The sequence below is a fragment of the Mauremys reevesii genome, linkage group 11 (assembly GCF_016161935.1).
Source record: "Mauremys reevesii isolate NIE-2019 linkage group 11, ASM1616193v1, whole genome shotgun sequence".
Classification (NCBI taxonomy): Eukaryota; Metazoa; Chordata; order Testudines; family Geoemydidae; genus Mauremys; species Mauremys reevesii.
The window spans coordinates 46,410,769-46,428,045 of NC_052633.1; the positions used below are offsets into that span (position 1 = coordinate 46,410,769).

Sequence of the window (17,277 nt, forward strand, 5' to 3'; positions counted from 1 at the left end):
TTGGCTTTAAAACCAAGACAGTTCTTTATCCATTCAGATAACTTACAAAATGTGATTGTTTTCACTGTTGATTCCAAAGCTGGGTAAATTACAGAATGTCCAGAGCTTTTGTCTGTCAAAAAATTTTTATTGTCATTTCCCTCATAATGTAACCTATATTTGTTGGTTCTCATCTCTTTTTGTAAATGATACTGACTTTCTTTAAATCAGAACTTTCTAATTCTGCCCCAGTTAGTGTTCTCCATCCTGAGCTCTTCTCTACAAGACCCATGCTTGGGTCAGTACCATGGACCTGATAGCCCTTTATCAATAGAAGATTTCAATTGGGTTTCAAGCCACTGGTGTCAAGATATACAGAGCTATAAACAAAGCTATAAACAAGAACTCAGAAATCCCCTCTTCTGTTAAATTCTTTTCCTCACCTGTTTCTGTACCTGGAGCCATTGTTACATTTGTGTCACTTACTCACTTTTGTGTTTGGCATTTTAAATAGAAACTCAAAGGTTGCGTAGTTGAACTGAAGTTAAAAAAGGGGGAAGGGATTAGGGTGGGATTTTGAGTGATCTGTTGGGGACATGGAAGATCGTTGGAGGAAAATAAATGGGCAAAAGTAAAGACAGCATCAGACCTTCAGTGCAAAGGAGTACTTCAGTGTTTTTGGTGTTGGTGCCTTGTCTGAAGATAAAAGGATTAAGTGTGAAGATGGTCATTTTTTCTTAGTTCAGCAGCAAAGTGGAATCAAGAAGAAGTGCAGAGATACATTGAGAGACATAGGCTGATATTTTCAAATATGTCCATGGAATTTGGACACTTAAATACTTGCCAGTTGCCTTAGATAACTAAATAACTTTACCTTTATATTTGTAGTAACTGTGTATCTGTAAATGTAGTATTCCCTATAGTAAGGAAGTTCAGATAATACTTCAGATACTGAGGTAAACATATCTATTAAGTTAATGAAAATATGTCAGGATTTAAGGGTGACGATTCTCTATATAGCCCTGTTAAAGCTCTGTGCTGTGAACAGCTTACACTTCTAGTAAGGTCAGAACAGGACAAGAGTTGAGGTAAATAATAAGGGTATGAATTTTTCAGACATAAATTTAGTCAACTTCAGTATTTTGTTGCTCCTCTTAGAAATGCTGTTTCCTATTTCTATGCTTTGAAACATAAGGTGCCATTTAATTTATAACATTGTCTACCTCGCTTTTTAAATTTTCTTACTGTCTGTAAGAGACTATACTCCCTATTCATTTATTTTAAAACAACTTATTTACCTACATCTCTGTTATTGTCTTTCAAAATCTTTTTGTTTTTAATTTTTATATTGTTTCCCCATTTCTTAAACTTCATTCTTTGGTTATAGTCTTCTTCTGTAACTGACATTTTAATTTATGCATATGTTCTTAAATAATGTATTTGCACTTTCTTGTTCATCTACACTAGGTTTTTTGTCTCCTTATGTGTTATCGATAGGTAGGGTGACCAAACAGCAAATGTGAAAAATCAGTACTGGGAGTGGGGGGTAATAGGAGCCTATATAAAAAAAAGACCCAAAAATTGGGACTGTCCCTATAAAATCAGGGCATCTGGTCACTCTATTGGTAGGTAACAAGGATAACACTAAGTCATTACATTTTCATTCTTTAGAGCAGTTTTCAGTTCCCTATTTTGTTGGCTCTCTGGCTTTGGGTACATCTACACTGCAAAAAAACCCTGCAACAGCAAGTCTCAGAGACTGGGTCAACTGACTCAGGCTCATGGGGCTCACGCTACTAGACTAAGAGCAGCACTGTAGATGTTTTCAATTGGGCTGGAGACTTGGCTCTGAAATTTGGTGTGGGGGGGAAGGGTCTCAAAACCTGAACTCTAGTCTGAGCAGGAACATCTACGCTGCTATTTTTAGTCCCATAGAGTGAGTCCAAATCAGTGGAACCGGGCTCTGAAACTTGCCGCCGCAGGGTTTTTGGTTTTGCATTGTAAACATACCCTTTGTTTCTTACAGTCCTATGTGCATTCTTATAGAATTTCCTCTACTGAAAATGTATATCTCTTTGTTCTCTTGTTTTGGTCTTGTTAGGCTCTGAAATATAAACATAACATAATGGTGATGGCGAGCTAACTCCCCTCCCACATCTTTATCTCAGATGATCTCAGAATTACTCATCACTAAGGCTAAAATTGCTCCTTTTCTAGTTTCCCACTGTGTAAGTAAACAGTTTCATACTACTGTATGATCATAACTCTAATGTTCTGCTCCAAAGCATTAAAAGGTGGCAGCTCAGTATACTTTAATTCGCTTCCCTTCAGACTTCCTCCACCTTTAACTGAGTATAAGAAATAGACTACATAGTATAAATTCAGGACCAGATTCATCAGCCTGCTGTGCTGCTCCAGCAACACACAACATTTAAAACTGGTGAACAATCTATTTCAGGGTTCCCAGGGCGTACAGGAATTTTTTTATTGGGTTGGGCAAGGTAGGGCTGGCATGCACCCCAGTTTTCCCAACCTGGTATAGGAAGGGTGGATGAGGAAAAGAAGGCAGAATCAGGGAGTTGCTACTTCATCTTCAGTTTGAAGTCCCTTGGGTCCAATGGCAGCTGGTGTGAGAAAGAACAACTCTATGGCCTTGTGCCAGGTCAGGTTGTGTCTTGCTGGTCAAAGGATTCAGGATTTGCAAAGGTGGCTTAATACATTTCCACTACATCCCTTACCCTCTAGAGCTGTAATGTTCACTTTTGGGCTTTTCAGCTGTATTTGATTCATAAATTTCAATACCACTTAATGTCAAGTATTGAAACTACTTTCTGGCATCACCTCACCAAGCATTATCTTGCGGGGCAAAAAGCTGCTTGTTGGATTTATTCATTCCATTCAATCTAGATGGTATTTTGCTGAGCAATTGAAATGTTCTGTTAACACAGCCAATCTAGGCTAATTCAAATAACATAGCTTGTTTACTTGGGGCCAGATTCTGCCCAAGGTTACCCTTTAGAACCTTATTGAACTCAATGGGATTGCTAGTCAGAGTAGAATTTGGCTGTTTAATTTCATATACTTATTATTTTGTATCTTCGGTATTCCCTGAAAAAAACTGTTATTACCTACTTCTAAATCTTCTTCTGCATATTCCTTAAGAAAGTAGCTGTTCTGACCAATATCTTGGCAAATTTAAATCTCTTTGCAGTCTTCTCTTATATATTTCAGATAAGACAATGGTGCAAAAATCACTATTGTATGGATGTACTTCTTTCTTCTATAGTGTCTTGCTTTTCTTTTCTTGTCAGCAAATATTTTAGAGACGACCCCATGAGTGTTTGTTTTAAATTTCCCTTTTACAGATTATTTTTCTCCTACAATTTCCTCTCTCTCTTTCTGTTTGTTTTTTTATTTCTTCGCTGTCCACTTGTCTGCATATTTTAGCTGTTTTATCTTTTATGCTGTCATTTGCAGAAACTCCTTGGTCAAGCCTACCCTTTTCTGACCCTCTAAATGCACTTATACCCCCCTCTTCCCCACACACATCCTATAAACATACAATGCTGTTTCTCTTTTTTTATACTAAATTGGTGCCCCTTGTGTAGAAATGTGACCAGTCCAACCATTATTGGCTTTTACCTATTACAGAAGGGGCCTGAATAGCCTACAAGCTGAGACTCTTATGACTGCAACAGTAATGCACAATGCAGTGAGGTTCCCAATTTGTCCCTAGACATTTGGTGGCAGAATATGGAGTTGTATGCCAAAAGCAGCTACCTCTTTTCTTACTGGAGAGTCTGCTTTTTTATACATGGAATATACTCCATGCTTCTCCTTTACTTTCACCTATTGTGCTTATCACACTCAAACCCTCAGAAAGAAGAACTGAGCATGTTTAATTATCTTCCCTTGTCAGTCATGCTTCTATCACATCCGTCTGCAAGAACTTGCTGTTGTATTGTCCCTAAGAGTATGCCAGACCCCTCTTCTTAGGGTGATCACTTTCCCTATGGCCTTGTGTCACAGGGTCCCATGCAGGCTCTCCCACTTTTGGGCCTGCACCCTGTGTTTAGGCTGGTATTATAAAGAGTCTTCCATGCCTCTTTTTTTTGAATCACCCCAGTGTCTTTATTTACAGTGCTTGTGCAGTTCCCTGATCCCCCAACAGTTAGTGCCCCATAGGCCCTCCGCAAGATCTCCTGGTCCTTGAGGCTTCCTTGTTGGCAAGGAGACAGAGATACTGCCCTCCTGTCTCCTCTCAGGCTAGCCTCCTCACTGAGGTTTGCCCAGGGCTTTTATAGCCTTCTCCTGCTCCGGCCCAGCTGTCACTACTTAGCTCAGTATGTTTCTCTGAGCCAGCCTTCCTTAGGGCTTGAAGCTGGGCTCCCTGCTGAGTACCTGCATCTCTACAGCTGGCCTCCTGGCCAAAAAACCAGGCTGCAGCCAGCATTTTGGCAGGGCTTAAAAGGGGGTCTTATCCCTACCCTGCCACGCCTTGTCTACAGTATGAAAAGGTGTGCTTCTAAAAATGAGGTAGCTAATATGTTTTAGAACTCGGGTGCACACAGAGCAAGTTGTAGTTTTTACATGTTTACCCTAGCAAGTTGAGGTGGACCCACTCACAAACTCTTTTCTCTTGACTGTGGCATGACAATGTGGGTGAGCTAATATATTTTATTGGACCAATTTCTGTTGGTGAGAGAGACAAGATTTCGAGCTTACACAGAGCTCTTCTTCAGGTCTGGGGGGTACGTCTACATCACCCGCCGGATTGGCGGGTAGCGATCGATATATCAGGAATCGATTTAGCATGTGTAATGTAGACGTGATAAATCAATCCCTGATCACTCTCCCGTCGACTGCTGAACTCCAGCTCTGCGAGAGGCGAAAGCAAAGTCGATGGGGGAGTGGCAGCCGTCGATCCCGCGCCGCGAGGACGCAAAGTACCGTATTTTCCGTGTATAAGACCATACTTTCTCCTAAAATCGTTAGACTAAAAATTGAGGGTCATCTTATACACGGAAGTAAGCCAAGGAGAGAACCGTGCGGTTGCGAAACTGCCCATACCTTGTCTCTGCAAACAGGCTTCTTCCAATCACTAACCTCCAATCACGAGCGAAACTGCCGATAGCTTGTCTCTGCAAACAGGCTTCCTCCAATCCAGGGCCGGCTCCGGCTTTTTTGCCGCCCCAAGCAAAAAAAAAAAAAAAAAAAGTGGGGGGGCGCGCTGGAGCGGCAAAGCAGAGAAAAAAACCAAACAACACACAGCGTGGCCAGAGCGGCAAAGCAGGGTGGGGGAACAAAAAAACGGTGGCTGGAAATGCAAAGTGGGAGGGGGGGAAACAACAACAACAATAAAAAACACGGTGCAGCCAGAGCGGCAAAGCAGGGTAAGGGAAACAAAAAAAGGCAAAGCAGGGGAAAAAAAACCCTGCAGCACAGCCGGAGCAGTAAAGCGAGGGGGTGGGGGGGAGAGGACAAAAAAACCCAGCACGGCTGGAGCGGCAAAGCAGGTGGGGGGAAAAAAAAACCCTGCAGCACAGCAAAGCCGGGGGGGAGGGGGGGAGAACAAAACAAAACAAAAACATAGCGCGGCCGTAGCGGCAAAGTGGGGGGGTGGGGATATGGCGCGGCTGGCAAAGCAGGAAAAAAACAAAACAAAAAACCCTTCAGGGCGGCAGGAGCCAGGGGATTCCCTGTGCTGCAGAGTGCGCGCCTGGTCTAGTGTGGGGGAAGGGGAGGGAGCGGAGGGGGAGAGACAGAAGGGGGGCGGCCAGCGCTTCAGCGGGGCGCTCACCCCGCGGCCCCATCGCCGCGACGCCTGCGGGAGGGCTCCGCGCTGCTCCAGTTGGCAGGGAGGGAAGGACGTGGGCTGCCCTGCGGAGTTTGCTGCAGGGCGCTCCCTTCCTCCATCCCCTACAGGGCAGCCAGAGCAGCAAAACAAACAAACAAAAAAGCGACCATGCCGCCCTAGGTTAGCAATTGGGTTCTAAACTCATGGTATGGCGTCAAACAAAAGGTGATTGTGAAGTCCTTCAAGAAATGTGGAATCAGCAATGCCATGGACAGAACTGAGGATGATCTCATATATATATATAGACAGTGACTCAGTAGACAGCAGTGATGCAATAGAAGTTGAAGAAACTGATATGTTCGAAACTAAAAGTGATGAAGAAGAAAGCAGTGATGCAATAGAGGCTGAATAAAGTGATTTGCTCAAAGCTAAGTGTGATGCATAATATCATAGTACTGGTATGTAAATGTTGCCTAATTACTAAATAAAAAAAAATGTGTTCTGTTTTATGTTTAAAATATTGATTTCTGAATTTTGGGTTTGAAAAGTGGGGGTCGTCTTATACATGGGGGCGTCTTATACACGGAAAAATACGGGTAAGTGATTCTAAGTCTATCTAAGATACGTCAGCTTCAGCTACGCTATTCTCATAGCTGAAGTTGCGTATCTTAGATCGATTCCCCCTCCAACCCAGTGTAGACCAGGCCTGGGAGACTACGTTAGTGTCACTGCTATATGCATTCAAGTTGATTGTCAACATCATCCTGCTGTATCTCTGGTTGCTCAAGAAGCTGATATTATAAACATACATCCAGTGGGTGTCATTAAAAGCTGAGTATTTACTATTTGTAATAGTTAAATGTATTGCACTCTTTTGGGTGATTCTTATTCTACTGACAGAGGTATTGTAAACACAGTAAACACCCATTTTAAATACTGTCCTATATATCTGATCTCAGGAAGTTCTGCTCATTTTACTGCTTGCAAATCATGGTATTCTGTTTCATTTTAAGACCTTAACCTTCATGAAGACATATCCTACTTCTGTGCCTAGTATTTGAAAGGAAGATAAAAACATTGTTCCTCTTTATATCATATTTAAATCACTAAATATCTAGGACCAGATTCTGACCTTGAGTAAGTAGAAGCAGCTCCACTGAAACTAGTTGCACAGGATATAAGTACCTATTTTATAGTGTTGTAAGTATCATGAGTCACAGTGTTGCATATAGGGTAAAGACGTGGCAAAAGCCCTACAGCTACTGAAGCAGTCAGACCAGTCTCGACAAGCCCATAATAGAAATTCAAACACTGTGATTGACCAATAATTAAAACTTCATTTGTTCTAAATGCTGTGTTTAATAACTATCGCAAATGGCAAATAGCTCCACCCTCGTGTAAATTCAGCCCAGGTGTATCACAAGTATGGTTAGCAGTCCGTACAATTAATTCCAATAAATCCCCTTAAAACAACAAGTTTTGAGATTTCAGCATAGAAATCTCAGTTCTTTTCAGGCTCCTATTGTTTCAGTAATATGATTATTGTTCAGTAGCCATGATAAAAAGCTACTTAACTATACCAAACCTCTGATATATTCCTTTTAAAAGGTAAGTAAAGAAAAAAACTTTTCTAAAGATGCTTTCTTAGATATTCCCATTACTACTGTAACTTAAAAGTATTGTCACTTTGTTCTCTCCAGACACCCTGATGCTCTGCTCTTCAACATGTCTGCATATTGCAGTGTAAATTATTTTCCTTTCCTACTGGTCTGACACTATCTCATTCTCTCTATGACATCTTCAGTGCTCCATGTATCAGTATCTATCTAGTTTACCCACATCTCATCCTTGCTTTCAAGGTGCTGTTCAACTTCTCTGTCCCTGCCTACATCTTAAACCTTGTTTCTCCCTACCCTCTACCTTTATATCTTGCACTCTGCTAATATTTGCCTTTATGCTTCATGCCTTTTTTTTTCACATTGCCCCTTACATCTGACATGACATCCCTGTCTTAATGTTCTTCTTCGAGTGCTTGCTCATATCCATTCCAGTTAGGTGTGTGCGCGCCGCGTGCACGTTCGTCGGAAGATTTTTACCCTAGCAACCCCAGTGGGTCAGCTGAGCGCCCCCTGGCGTGGCGCCATAACGGCACCGGATATATACCTCAGCCGACCCACCCGACCCTCAGTTCCGTCTTACCGCCCGTGTCGGTCATTGGAACAGTGGAGTGCAGCTTGCCTGACCTCCGCTTCCCTAGCTTCCTCATAGTTATTCTATTGTAAAATTGTACATAGTTATTATCTTAGTTTTAGTTTTTTCTTGTTTTAATAGTTTTCGTCAGTCTAAAGTTATATTAGTTAGCGGGTTAGGGGATTAGCCCCTTCCCGCGCCCGGGACCGGAGCGCATGCCCGGCTCCCCGGGCTTCAAGCCGTGCTCAGTCTGCCGCAGGCATATGCCTACAGGAGATCCACATAGCTCCTGTTTAAAGTGCCTGGGAGAGTCGCACTTATCTTCTAAGTGCCCAATTTGCAAGGCTTTCAAGCCATGCACCAAGAGGGAGAGAGACATCAGACTCAAACAGCTCCTAATGGAGGCAGCCTTAACCCCTCCGGCTTCGGCACCGCCTTCAGACTCTCGCACTACTTCCTCGGCACAGGGCCACTCTTCTCTGCCCAAACAGAGAGCACCATCGGCACCGAAATCGACCCCAAGACGCTCTCTCTCGCCAAAGGTGAAAAAAGCGAAGGTCGCCGCCACCTCGGCACCACCCGCTTTGAGGCTGCAGAGTGCGCCGCGACCGGACCGCCCGGCACCGAAGCCTGCCGCGGCACCGACAGCTCCGGCACCGGCAACTCTGCCAGTACCGTCGACTCCGGCCCCGCAGAGGCCGTCGAGTCCGGATCCTGTGTCCTCCCCGGCACTGGCCGTGGTAGAGCTCACATTGCCGTCCACTCCTGAGACCTTCACAGCGGCAAAGGACCTCATTGCTCTAACGGACCCGGCACCGCCTCCACCCCCAGCGCCGACGGTGCAGGTGCCCCGATCTATCGGCAAGCCGGCGCTGCTCAGACCACCTCCCGGCACCGAGTCGGATCGGCACCGCTCCCGATCCAGGTCTCACAAGCATTCCCGGTCCCGCCGCAGATCTCATTCTCGGCATCGATCGCAACGCTGCTCGCAGTCCCGGCACCGCTCTGCCACGCGGCGCCTGTCAGACTCGCGGCACCGGTCTTTCTCCCGCTCTCCGACTCGTCACTCGCGGCACCGATCCAGATCTCGGTGCCGATACGGACGCCGTGCCTCTCGAAGCCCTTCTCGTCACCGAGAGTGGAGGTCACGGTCGACCTCCTGGCACCGTGCCGGTCGTAGGTCCCGTACTTGCTCTCGAGGTTACTCTGTCTCCCGACACCGGTCACCAGAGCACAGAGGAACACGATCAGTCGGCACCTCGGCGCAAGGCTTCTCCGCCCCTCCATGGCCCTCTAGGCACGCGTCGGCATCATCACAGGCTGACAGCTATTATGTGGTCGAGCAGGACCCTCAGGTGCCCTTGGGAATCTTCCAAGAGGCCCAATACACAGACCAAGACCCTCGTCAATGGGGTTTTTGGACTCCTTGGGCTTACCACCAGGCCCAAGGTGCTCCTCTGCCTACCACCCGTGCAGTATCATCAGAAGCGCGCATCCCAGAGGCTACTATAAGCTGCCCCCAAACTCAGATGGACGTACCACCACCCCTCCAGCCTGCTCAGGAGCCTCTCGACCAGGAACTTTCCCAGGACCCAGAGGCTGGGCAGGACACCATCGTCCCGGGGGTATCTTCTTCCGCCTCCCCGGATGAAACGGTAGCGGGGTCTTCGTCCTCAGGGCCCCCCCTCCCCCACGATTGACTTGAGGGCACACCAAGATCTTCTGCAACGGGTGGCGTTACGCATGGATCTCCAAGCAGAGGAGGTGTCGGAGGTGGACGACCCGGTGGTCACTATTTTGTCGGCAGACGCCCCAACCAGGGTGGCCCTGCCATTCATTAAGACTATCCAAGCGAATGCTGACAGCCTTTGGCAAACACCGGCCTCTACTACTCCCACAGCCAAAGGGGTGGAACGCAAGTATATGGTTCCCTCCAAGGGATATGAGTATTTGTATGTCCACCCTCCACCCTCGTCGTTAGTGGTCCAATCCGTCAATGACAGGGAGCGCCACGGTCAACAAGCCCCAGCGCCTAAGTCTAAGGACGCAAGGAGAATGGACTTGCTAGGCCGCAAGGTCTACTCTGCGGGGGCCCTACAGCTACGAGTGGCTAACCAGCAGGCCTTATTGAGCCGCTACGGGCATGATACATGGGTTGAGGTGGAAAAGTATAAAGAACTGCTTCCTCAGGACTCGTGCCAAGAATTTTCAGCCTTCGTAGAGGAAGGTAAAAAGGTGGCTCGGACATCGTTGCAAGCCTCCTTGGATGCTGCCGATTCAGGAGCCCGGACTCTAGCCGCCGGGCATTACCATGTGACGCATCTCTTGGCTGCAGAGTTTGAATCTTCCCCCCGAATTACAATATACTGTCCAGGACCTTCCCTTTGACGGCAAGGGATTGTTCTCTGAGAAGACGGACTCCAGGCTCCAAAGCCTGAAGGATAATAGGATTATTATCCGTACTTTGGGGATGCACACTCCTGTAACCCAAAGATGTCCGTTCCGTCCCCAGCTTAACCGGCCTTATTTTATGCCCCAGTACAGGCAAGACTCGGGTAGACGTCGCGGTCGAGGGGGACGTCGACGACAGCCTGGCCCACAACCGTCCCAAGGTTGGGCCGCACCTAAGCCTCCGGCGGGGCCGAAGTCGTCATTTTGAAGATGCGCCCGGGGACGGCCTACCAGCTCTTATCCAGGATCCTTTCCCTCCCTTTTCCAACCGCCTTTCCTACTTCCTCCCGGCGTGGTCCTGGCTGACCTCCGATGCCTGGGTCCTCCGCACAGTGGAACGTGGATACCACCTCCAATTCATTTCACCCCCACCTTCCCATCCTCCTTCCCGGTCCCTCTTCAGGGACCCCTCTCACGAGCAACTCCTCTTACAAGAAGTGCAGACGCTCCTCGCTACCAGAGCGATAGAGGAGGTTCCAGAGAGAGAAAGAGGCAAGGGGTTTTATTCCCGTTATTTCTTGATCCCCAAGTCCAAAGGGGGCCTCCGGCCCATCCTAGACCTGCGAGACCTCAACAAATACATGCTAAAGTTGAAGTTCCGCATGGTCTCCTTGGATCCTACCCCGGATCCCGGAAACTGGTATGCCACCCTCGATATGAAGGACGCGTATTTTCACATCGCTATCTCTCCACCGCACAGGCGTTTTCTACGATTTACCCTCAATCACCTTCACTTCCAGTTTGCGGTCCTCCCCTTTGGCCTATCCACAGCCCCAAGGGTATTTACCAAGTGCTTGGCCGTCGTCGCCGCCTACCTCCGTCGGCACGGCATCTGCGTTTTTCCCTACCTAGACGACTGGCTCATCAGGGGGAGTTCGCGGACCCAAGTACAGCAGCATGTAGCAGTGATCAGAGACTTGTTCACGCGCCTGGGCCTGGTACTCAATGTGGAGAAGTCCATCTTAATACCCACCCAGAGGCTGGACTTCATCGGAGTGACCCTGAACTCTTCTCTAGCCAGGGCCTACCTTCCTCAGCCTCGATTCCAGGCCCTCACACAGATCATTCAAGGGCTTCAGACCTCTCGCATGACTTCGGCCCGTACTTGCCTCCGCCTCCTGGGTCACATGGCGGCTTGCACCTACGTAACCAAGCATGCCAGGCTCCGCCTTCGCCCCCTTCAGCTGAGGCTCAACTCGGTGTATCGCCCGCACAGAGACCCTCTGGACACCCTGCTCACCGTTCCAACGAGCGTCCTTTGCTCCCTGGACTGGTGGCTGACCCCATCCCAAGTGTGTGCAGGGGTCCCATTCCATCCGCCTCAGCCTTCACTTTCCCTGACGACGGACGCCTCGTCCCTCGGATGGGGGGCTCACCTCGGCCACCTTCGTACGTGGGGGCTCTGGTCATTGCAGGAACTGAACCTGCACGTCAACGTCAGGGAGCTACGCGCAGTACGCCTCGCGTGCCAGACGTTCCAAATTCAACTCAGCGGCCGTTGTGTCTCCGTCTTTACGGACAACACAACGGCCATGTATTATATCAACAAGCAAGGGGGAACTCGCTCTTCCCCACTCTGCCACAAGACGACACAACTGTGGGAGTTCTGCATAGCCCACTCAATAGACCTAGTGGCGTTTTTCCTCCCAGGCGTGAACAACTCCTTAGCAGATTGCCTCAGCAGATCTTTTCTCTGCCACGAATGGTCGCTGAGACCGGATGTCGTCCACACAATTTTCCAACAGTGGGGGTTTCCCCGCATAGACCTGTTCGCATCTCGAGCGAACTGCAAATGCCAGGACTTTTGCTCCTTTCAAGGCCTGTCACCGGGTCCCTGTCGGATGCTTTTCTCCTTCCCTGGACTCATCATCTGCTCTACGCATTTCCCCCATTCCCCCTAGTCCACAGGGTCCTGCTGAAGCTCCGACAAGACAGAACACATCTCATCTTGATTGCGCCAGCGTGGCCCAGGCAGCACTGGTACACCACGCTGCTCCGTCTCTCCTTAGCCAGCCCAATTCCTCTGCCACTTCACCTGGATCTTATAACCCAAGATCACGGCACTCTCCGTCACCCAGACTTGACGGCCCTCCACCTCACGGTGTGGCTCCTGTGTGGCTAGACGAGTCGGAATTGCGCTGCTCTGCTCCGGTGCAGCATGTCCTGTTGAGCAGCAGAAAGCCATCCACTCGCTCTACCTACCTAGCCAAATGGACGTGCTTCGCTTACTGGGCTCAGGCGCGCAATGCTGACCCCTCGAAGCTCCCTATCCCAGTTGTCCTCGACTACCTCTGGTCCCTGAAACAGCAGGGCCTAGCATTATCCTCGCTAAAGGTACACTTAGCGGCCATATCCGCTTTCCACCCAGGAGAGGGTGGACATACGGTTTTCTCTCATCCTTTGACTGCTAGATTCCGGAAGGGCCTTGAGCGTCTCTACCCTCAAGTACGTCACCCGACTCCTACCTGGGACCTAAACCTGGTCCTCAACAGGCTCATGTCTCCGCCCTTTGAGCTGCTGGCTACCTGTTCGCTGCTGTACCTGTCCTGGAAGACGGTCTTTTTGGTAGCCATCACATCGGCTAGGCGAGTCTCTGAGCTCCGTGCGCTCACAGTAGACCCGCCCTATACTGTGTTTCATAAGGACAAGGTACAGCTGCATCCGCATCCAGCTTTCCTCCCGAAAGTGGTATCAGCGTTCCACAACAATCAAGACATCTTCCTTCCGGTTTTCTTTCCAAAGCCGCATGCATCCTCACGCGAGCAACAGCTTCACTCCCTCGATGTTCGTAGGGCGCTGGCCTTCTATATAGATCGGACGAGACCGTTCCGTAAATCCCCTCAACTGTTTGTTGCAGTTGCCAACAGTTGCAGTTGCAGTTGCGAGGTCTTCCCGTTTCATCACAGCGGATCTCCTCGTGGCTAACAGCGTGCATACACACCTGCTATGACTTAGCACATGTTCCCTTGGGCCATCTCACCGCCCACTCTACCAGAGCCCAGGCTTCATCCGCCGCCTTTCTGGCGCACGTTCCAATACAAGAAATATGTCGTGCGGCAACCTGGTCATCAGTTCATACCTTCGCCTCTCACTATGCTCTGGTCCAGCAATCTAGAGATGATGCAGCCTTTGGCTCCGCGGTCCTGCATTCCGCCACATCTCTCTCCGACCCCACCGCCTAGTTAAGGCTTGGCAATCACCTAACTGGAATGGATATGAGCAAGCACTCGAAGAAGAAAAAACGGTTACTTACCTTTGTAACTGTTGTTCTTCGAGATGTGTTGCTCATATCCATTCCACACCCACCCTCCTTCCCCACTGTCAGAGTAGCCGGCAAGAAGGAACTGAGGGTCAGGTGGGTCGGCTGAGGTATATATCCGGTGCCGTTATGGCGCCATGCCAGGGGGCGCTCAGCCGACCCACTGGGGTTGCTAGGGTAAAAATCTTCCGACGAATGTGCACGCGGCGCGCGCACACCTAACTGGAATGGATATGAGCAACACATCTCGAAGAACAACAGTTACAAAGGTAAGTAACCGTTTTTTCCAAGAGTCCTCATACTTAGAGTCCCTCCTTAAAGCAAATACACTTGTTTGGCTAGCTTTCAAAGCCTCATCTATCACATTTGAAAATCTGTTCTTTGAAGTTTCAATATATATTTCACATCTTCTCCTGTATTTTTGTCACCTTGTTGCTACCTTCTCTTTTCTGTTTCCTGTTCTTGCCTATTACAGATTGTAAGTGCTCTGATGCAGAGGCCATCTCTTCCTTCCTGGAAATGCCATGCAACTTTATAGTACTAAGCAATAGAAACACTATACCAGTTAATAGCCGTTAACTACTGTCCCTTTCAAAGACAGACTTGTAGGCTCCATTCCATGCCCTTTCCCCCACCCCTTCCCTCAGCACCCCATGGCATTTTAAGTCCAACATGGAAGTGAGAAGGCAACCAGCTCCTCGTTCAAAATAGAGTTTGCAGTCTGACACAGACAAACCTAGAGGGGCGACAGTATCAAACAAAATTAATATGATGTACAAAAACAGATTAACCAAATTGTCACAGCATGATTATTGAAATACCTTGATGGAGCTTACTGTAGGTTTTATTGTTTTCAGGCTTGTTAGAACACACGTTCTCTGTGTGGTCACCCAACTATCTAGGCCTGAATTTGGCTGTTACACAAAGAATCTCTCATATCGTCCTTAAAATTGATGACATTACGTGTTCTCGCATTCAGTGGGATACAGGTCTCTAAAATATCAATGATGTATCCTTGACAGATGTGGTTAATTTATTCATTTTCTAGTTCCCCTTTCTTCTTTCTGAAGAACATCAGGAGAATAAGGTGCATTAGAGAATTGCTGATAATATTAGTCAAGACCATGTCAAGAAGAGATGGATGATATAACAAATTAAAGATTACCCATTAATAAAGTTTTTATCTTCTCTCTAGAAACCAAGAAAGAAAGCAGTAGAAAGCTCCAGCAATAGTGATAGTGATTCAGGCTCCTCTTCAGACACCTCAAGTGAGGGCATTAGTAGTAGTGACTCAGATGATCTAGAGGAAGATGAGGAGGAGGAGGAGGAAGATCAAAGCATTGAAGAAAGTGAAGATGATGATTCTGATTCAGAGAATGAAGCACAACATAAAAACAAGAACAAGGTATGATAGCTGTATAGTGATTGTATGGCTAGCAATCTTGTTACTGAAAGTTACTCTTGAAAAATGAAGCTCAGATTTGTATAGCTGAGGCATTGTTTAAGAAGTAATACCTGGCAGGAAAGGGCATTTCCTGGCAGTTAATGGCTTGCTCAGGGTAAAAAGCACCCTTAACTCAGCTGGTGGTTAACTTCTAGGAAATGCCTGACCTGGAGGTAATTTTTGTTATAAACTGGAAAATATATAATATATGTAAAGACAAATTAAGTACTTTGTGTTGTAAAGTTTAGTTGAACTGTATGTCAGCATGGATACTGCATTCTGTTCATAGCTGCTCTTTTCTTAGTGTACCCTTTACCCTATCCAGACCCAGTAAAGCAGGATGGGAATCTCAATATTCTGTTCCCACAATTCTGATGCATATGGGCTATTCTCCTCTTGTCTGCAGGTTCCAGAGGCAATTCAAAGCTGTAGCACAGCTTCATGTTAGCCAGATCCCCTTCTCTAGCCTACTGCCTGATCTTCTGCCTCTGTGGCAGCAGTCAAGTGGAGGTTCACTTTGCTCCCAGATTTTCTTTGACAGGTTATTTTTTTTTCCAGACAGTAGCAAAAATAAGCAGCCTGTCTTTCTTTTCCCTTCTCTGGATCAAGCGTTGAGCCTTGGGATGGTCTCAGCCACCCAGAGCTGGCACTTCAGCATCTCCCAGTGGGATTCTTCTGCCCCTGGCATGGCAGAGCTGTCATGCTAACACCAAGCTAAATCCAAGTGGTGGTCTGCAAGGCAGCTTTTACAGGCTCTTCAGAAGTCGAATTGTGCCCTGCCAGTTCTGTGCCAGCCAGCCCTTTTACTGCAAGCGCATAGGCTGTGATTTGGATAGGCACTTCAGGTGCCCCCCATACTCCAAGAAAGCACCGCTCCAACACAGAAAAGCCTAATTTGTAGACAAAAAGCAGAGCAGGGAGAGACTCCAATGGCTAGGAGGACTTCAAGCAGCCAGTCCAGGGGGGAAGTCCTGGGGCAGAACAGGACCAGAAAGAAAAAACCTGTAAAGGGCTCCAGGTCTCCCTCTAAACTCCCTAGGGAGAGAAGCAGTGCTTGTACTCAGAGCTAGAATCAGGGAACTCTGGCAATGAAAACCCATTTCCCCGGCTGGGAGAGTGGGACCCTGAGTGGGAGGGCATTGAGAAAGATTTATCTGGAGGGCTCAAGGCACTGCATAAAGCAAGCCACAGAAGGTCAGCCCTAGCCACAGCTGAATGGCAACATCTGCAAAGAGGGCCAAAAGGCTAAACATTTCAAAAAGAGCAAAAAAGAAAGGAGAAAGGGTTTAAAAAAAACCCAAACCCAAAAACTAAGAGGTATTTGTCCTCTGACTCAGACGTCTCAGTCTCTACTGAGGAAGGGGAGCGCTCAGATTCAGGCTCTGAGGAGGACATGGTAAAAATACAAGAGAGGCTTTTTCCTCATAAAATGTTTGAAACTGTGTGCAGAAAGGTTGCAGGCATGATCCAGATCCAACCTGAGCAGGTGCTAGAGGGCAGTCCTAAAGGCAAATACAGTACCTGCCTTCTAAATCATAACCTGAGACATCCTTCTAGAATGTGATCAAAGAGGAATGGGAAACCCCTGATAAGGGTAAATGCACTAGCAGGCATTCACTTAGGTATTACAAAGTGCAAGAACCAAAAAATGCCATTACAGATATACCACAGGCCAATGCTGCTGTGGCATCTTTAGCAAAAGATAAGAGTAATCCCATCTGCAGGGGATTTCTTCCCCAAAGATCCAACTAATAGAAAGATGGAAGCCATCCTCAAAAGGTACTTTGAAGCTTTGTTGGTCATACTTAGAGCATCCGTGGCAGCTACATGCTTTACAGGAACCACAGTGTCCTGGCTGGAGGACCTTAAGGTCATGAAGAACAGAGACCATCCTGAATTCCAGTATTTATTTATTTATTTGGTGTATGCAATCCGGTCAAGCCAAACCACAGAATCCTTATCAGTGATGTTCAAGATCTGAAAACCGCATCCGAAGAAGTGAGCTGTAGCTCACGAAAGCTCATGCTTAAATAAATTTGTTAGTCTTTAAGGTGCCACAAGTACTCCTGTTTTTTTTGCAGGTAATTAAGTCATTTTGAAGTCCTCATCGTGTCTCATGGTTTATGACTGCCCACATTGACATAGTGGACTGTGTCT

The 17,277-nt window shown here is 47.4% G+C and overlaps 1 protein-coding gene across 34 annotated transcripts in view; it reads left to right on the forward strand.

The window, feature by feature from the left end:
* BAZ2B (bromodomain adjacent to zinc finger domain 2B) overlaps positions 1-17,277 on the forward strand; it is a 343,490-nt gene that overhangs the window by 218,914 nt on the left and 107,299 nt on the right. For all 34 annotated transcript variants that reach the window (XM_039493566.1, XM_039493561.1, XM_039493551.1 and 31 more), the window contains one exon: positions 14,872-15,081. In XM_039493566.1, coding sequence (XP_039349500.1) covers positions 14,872-15,081 — 210 coding nt within the window. The remainder of the gene's footprint in view (positions 1-14,871; positions 15,082-17,277) is intronic.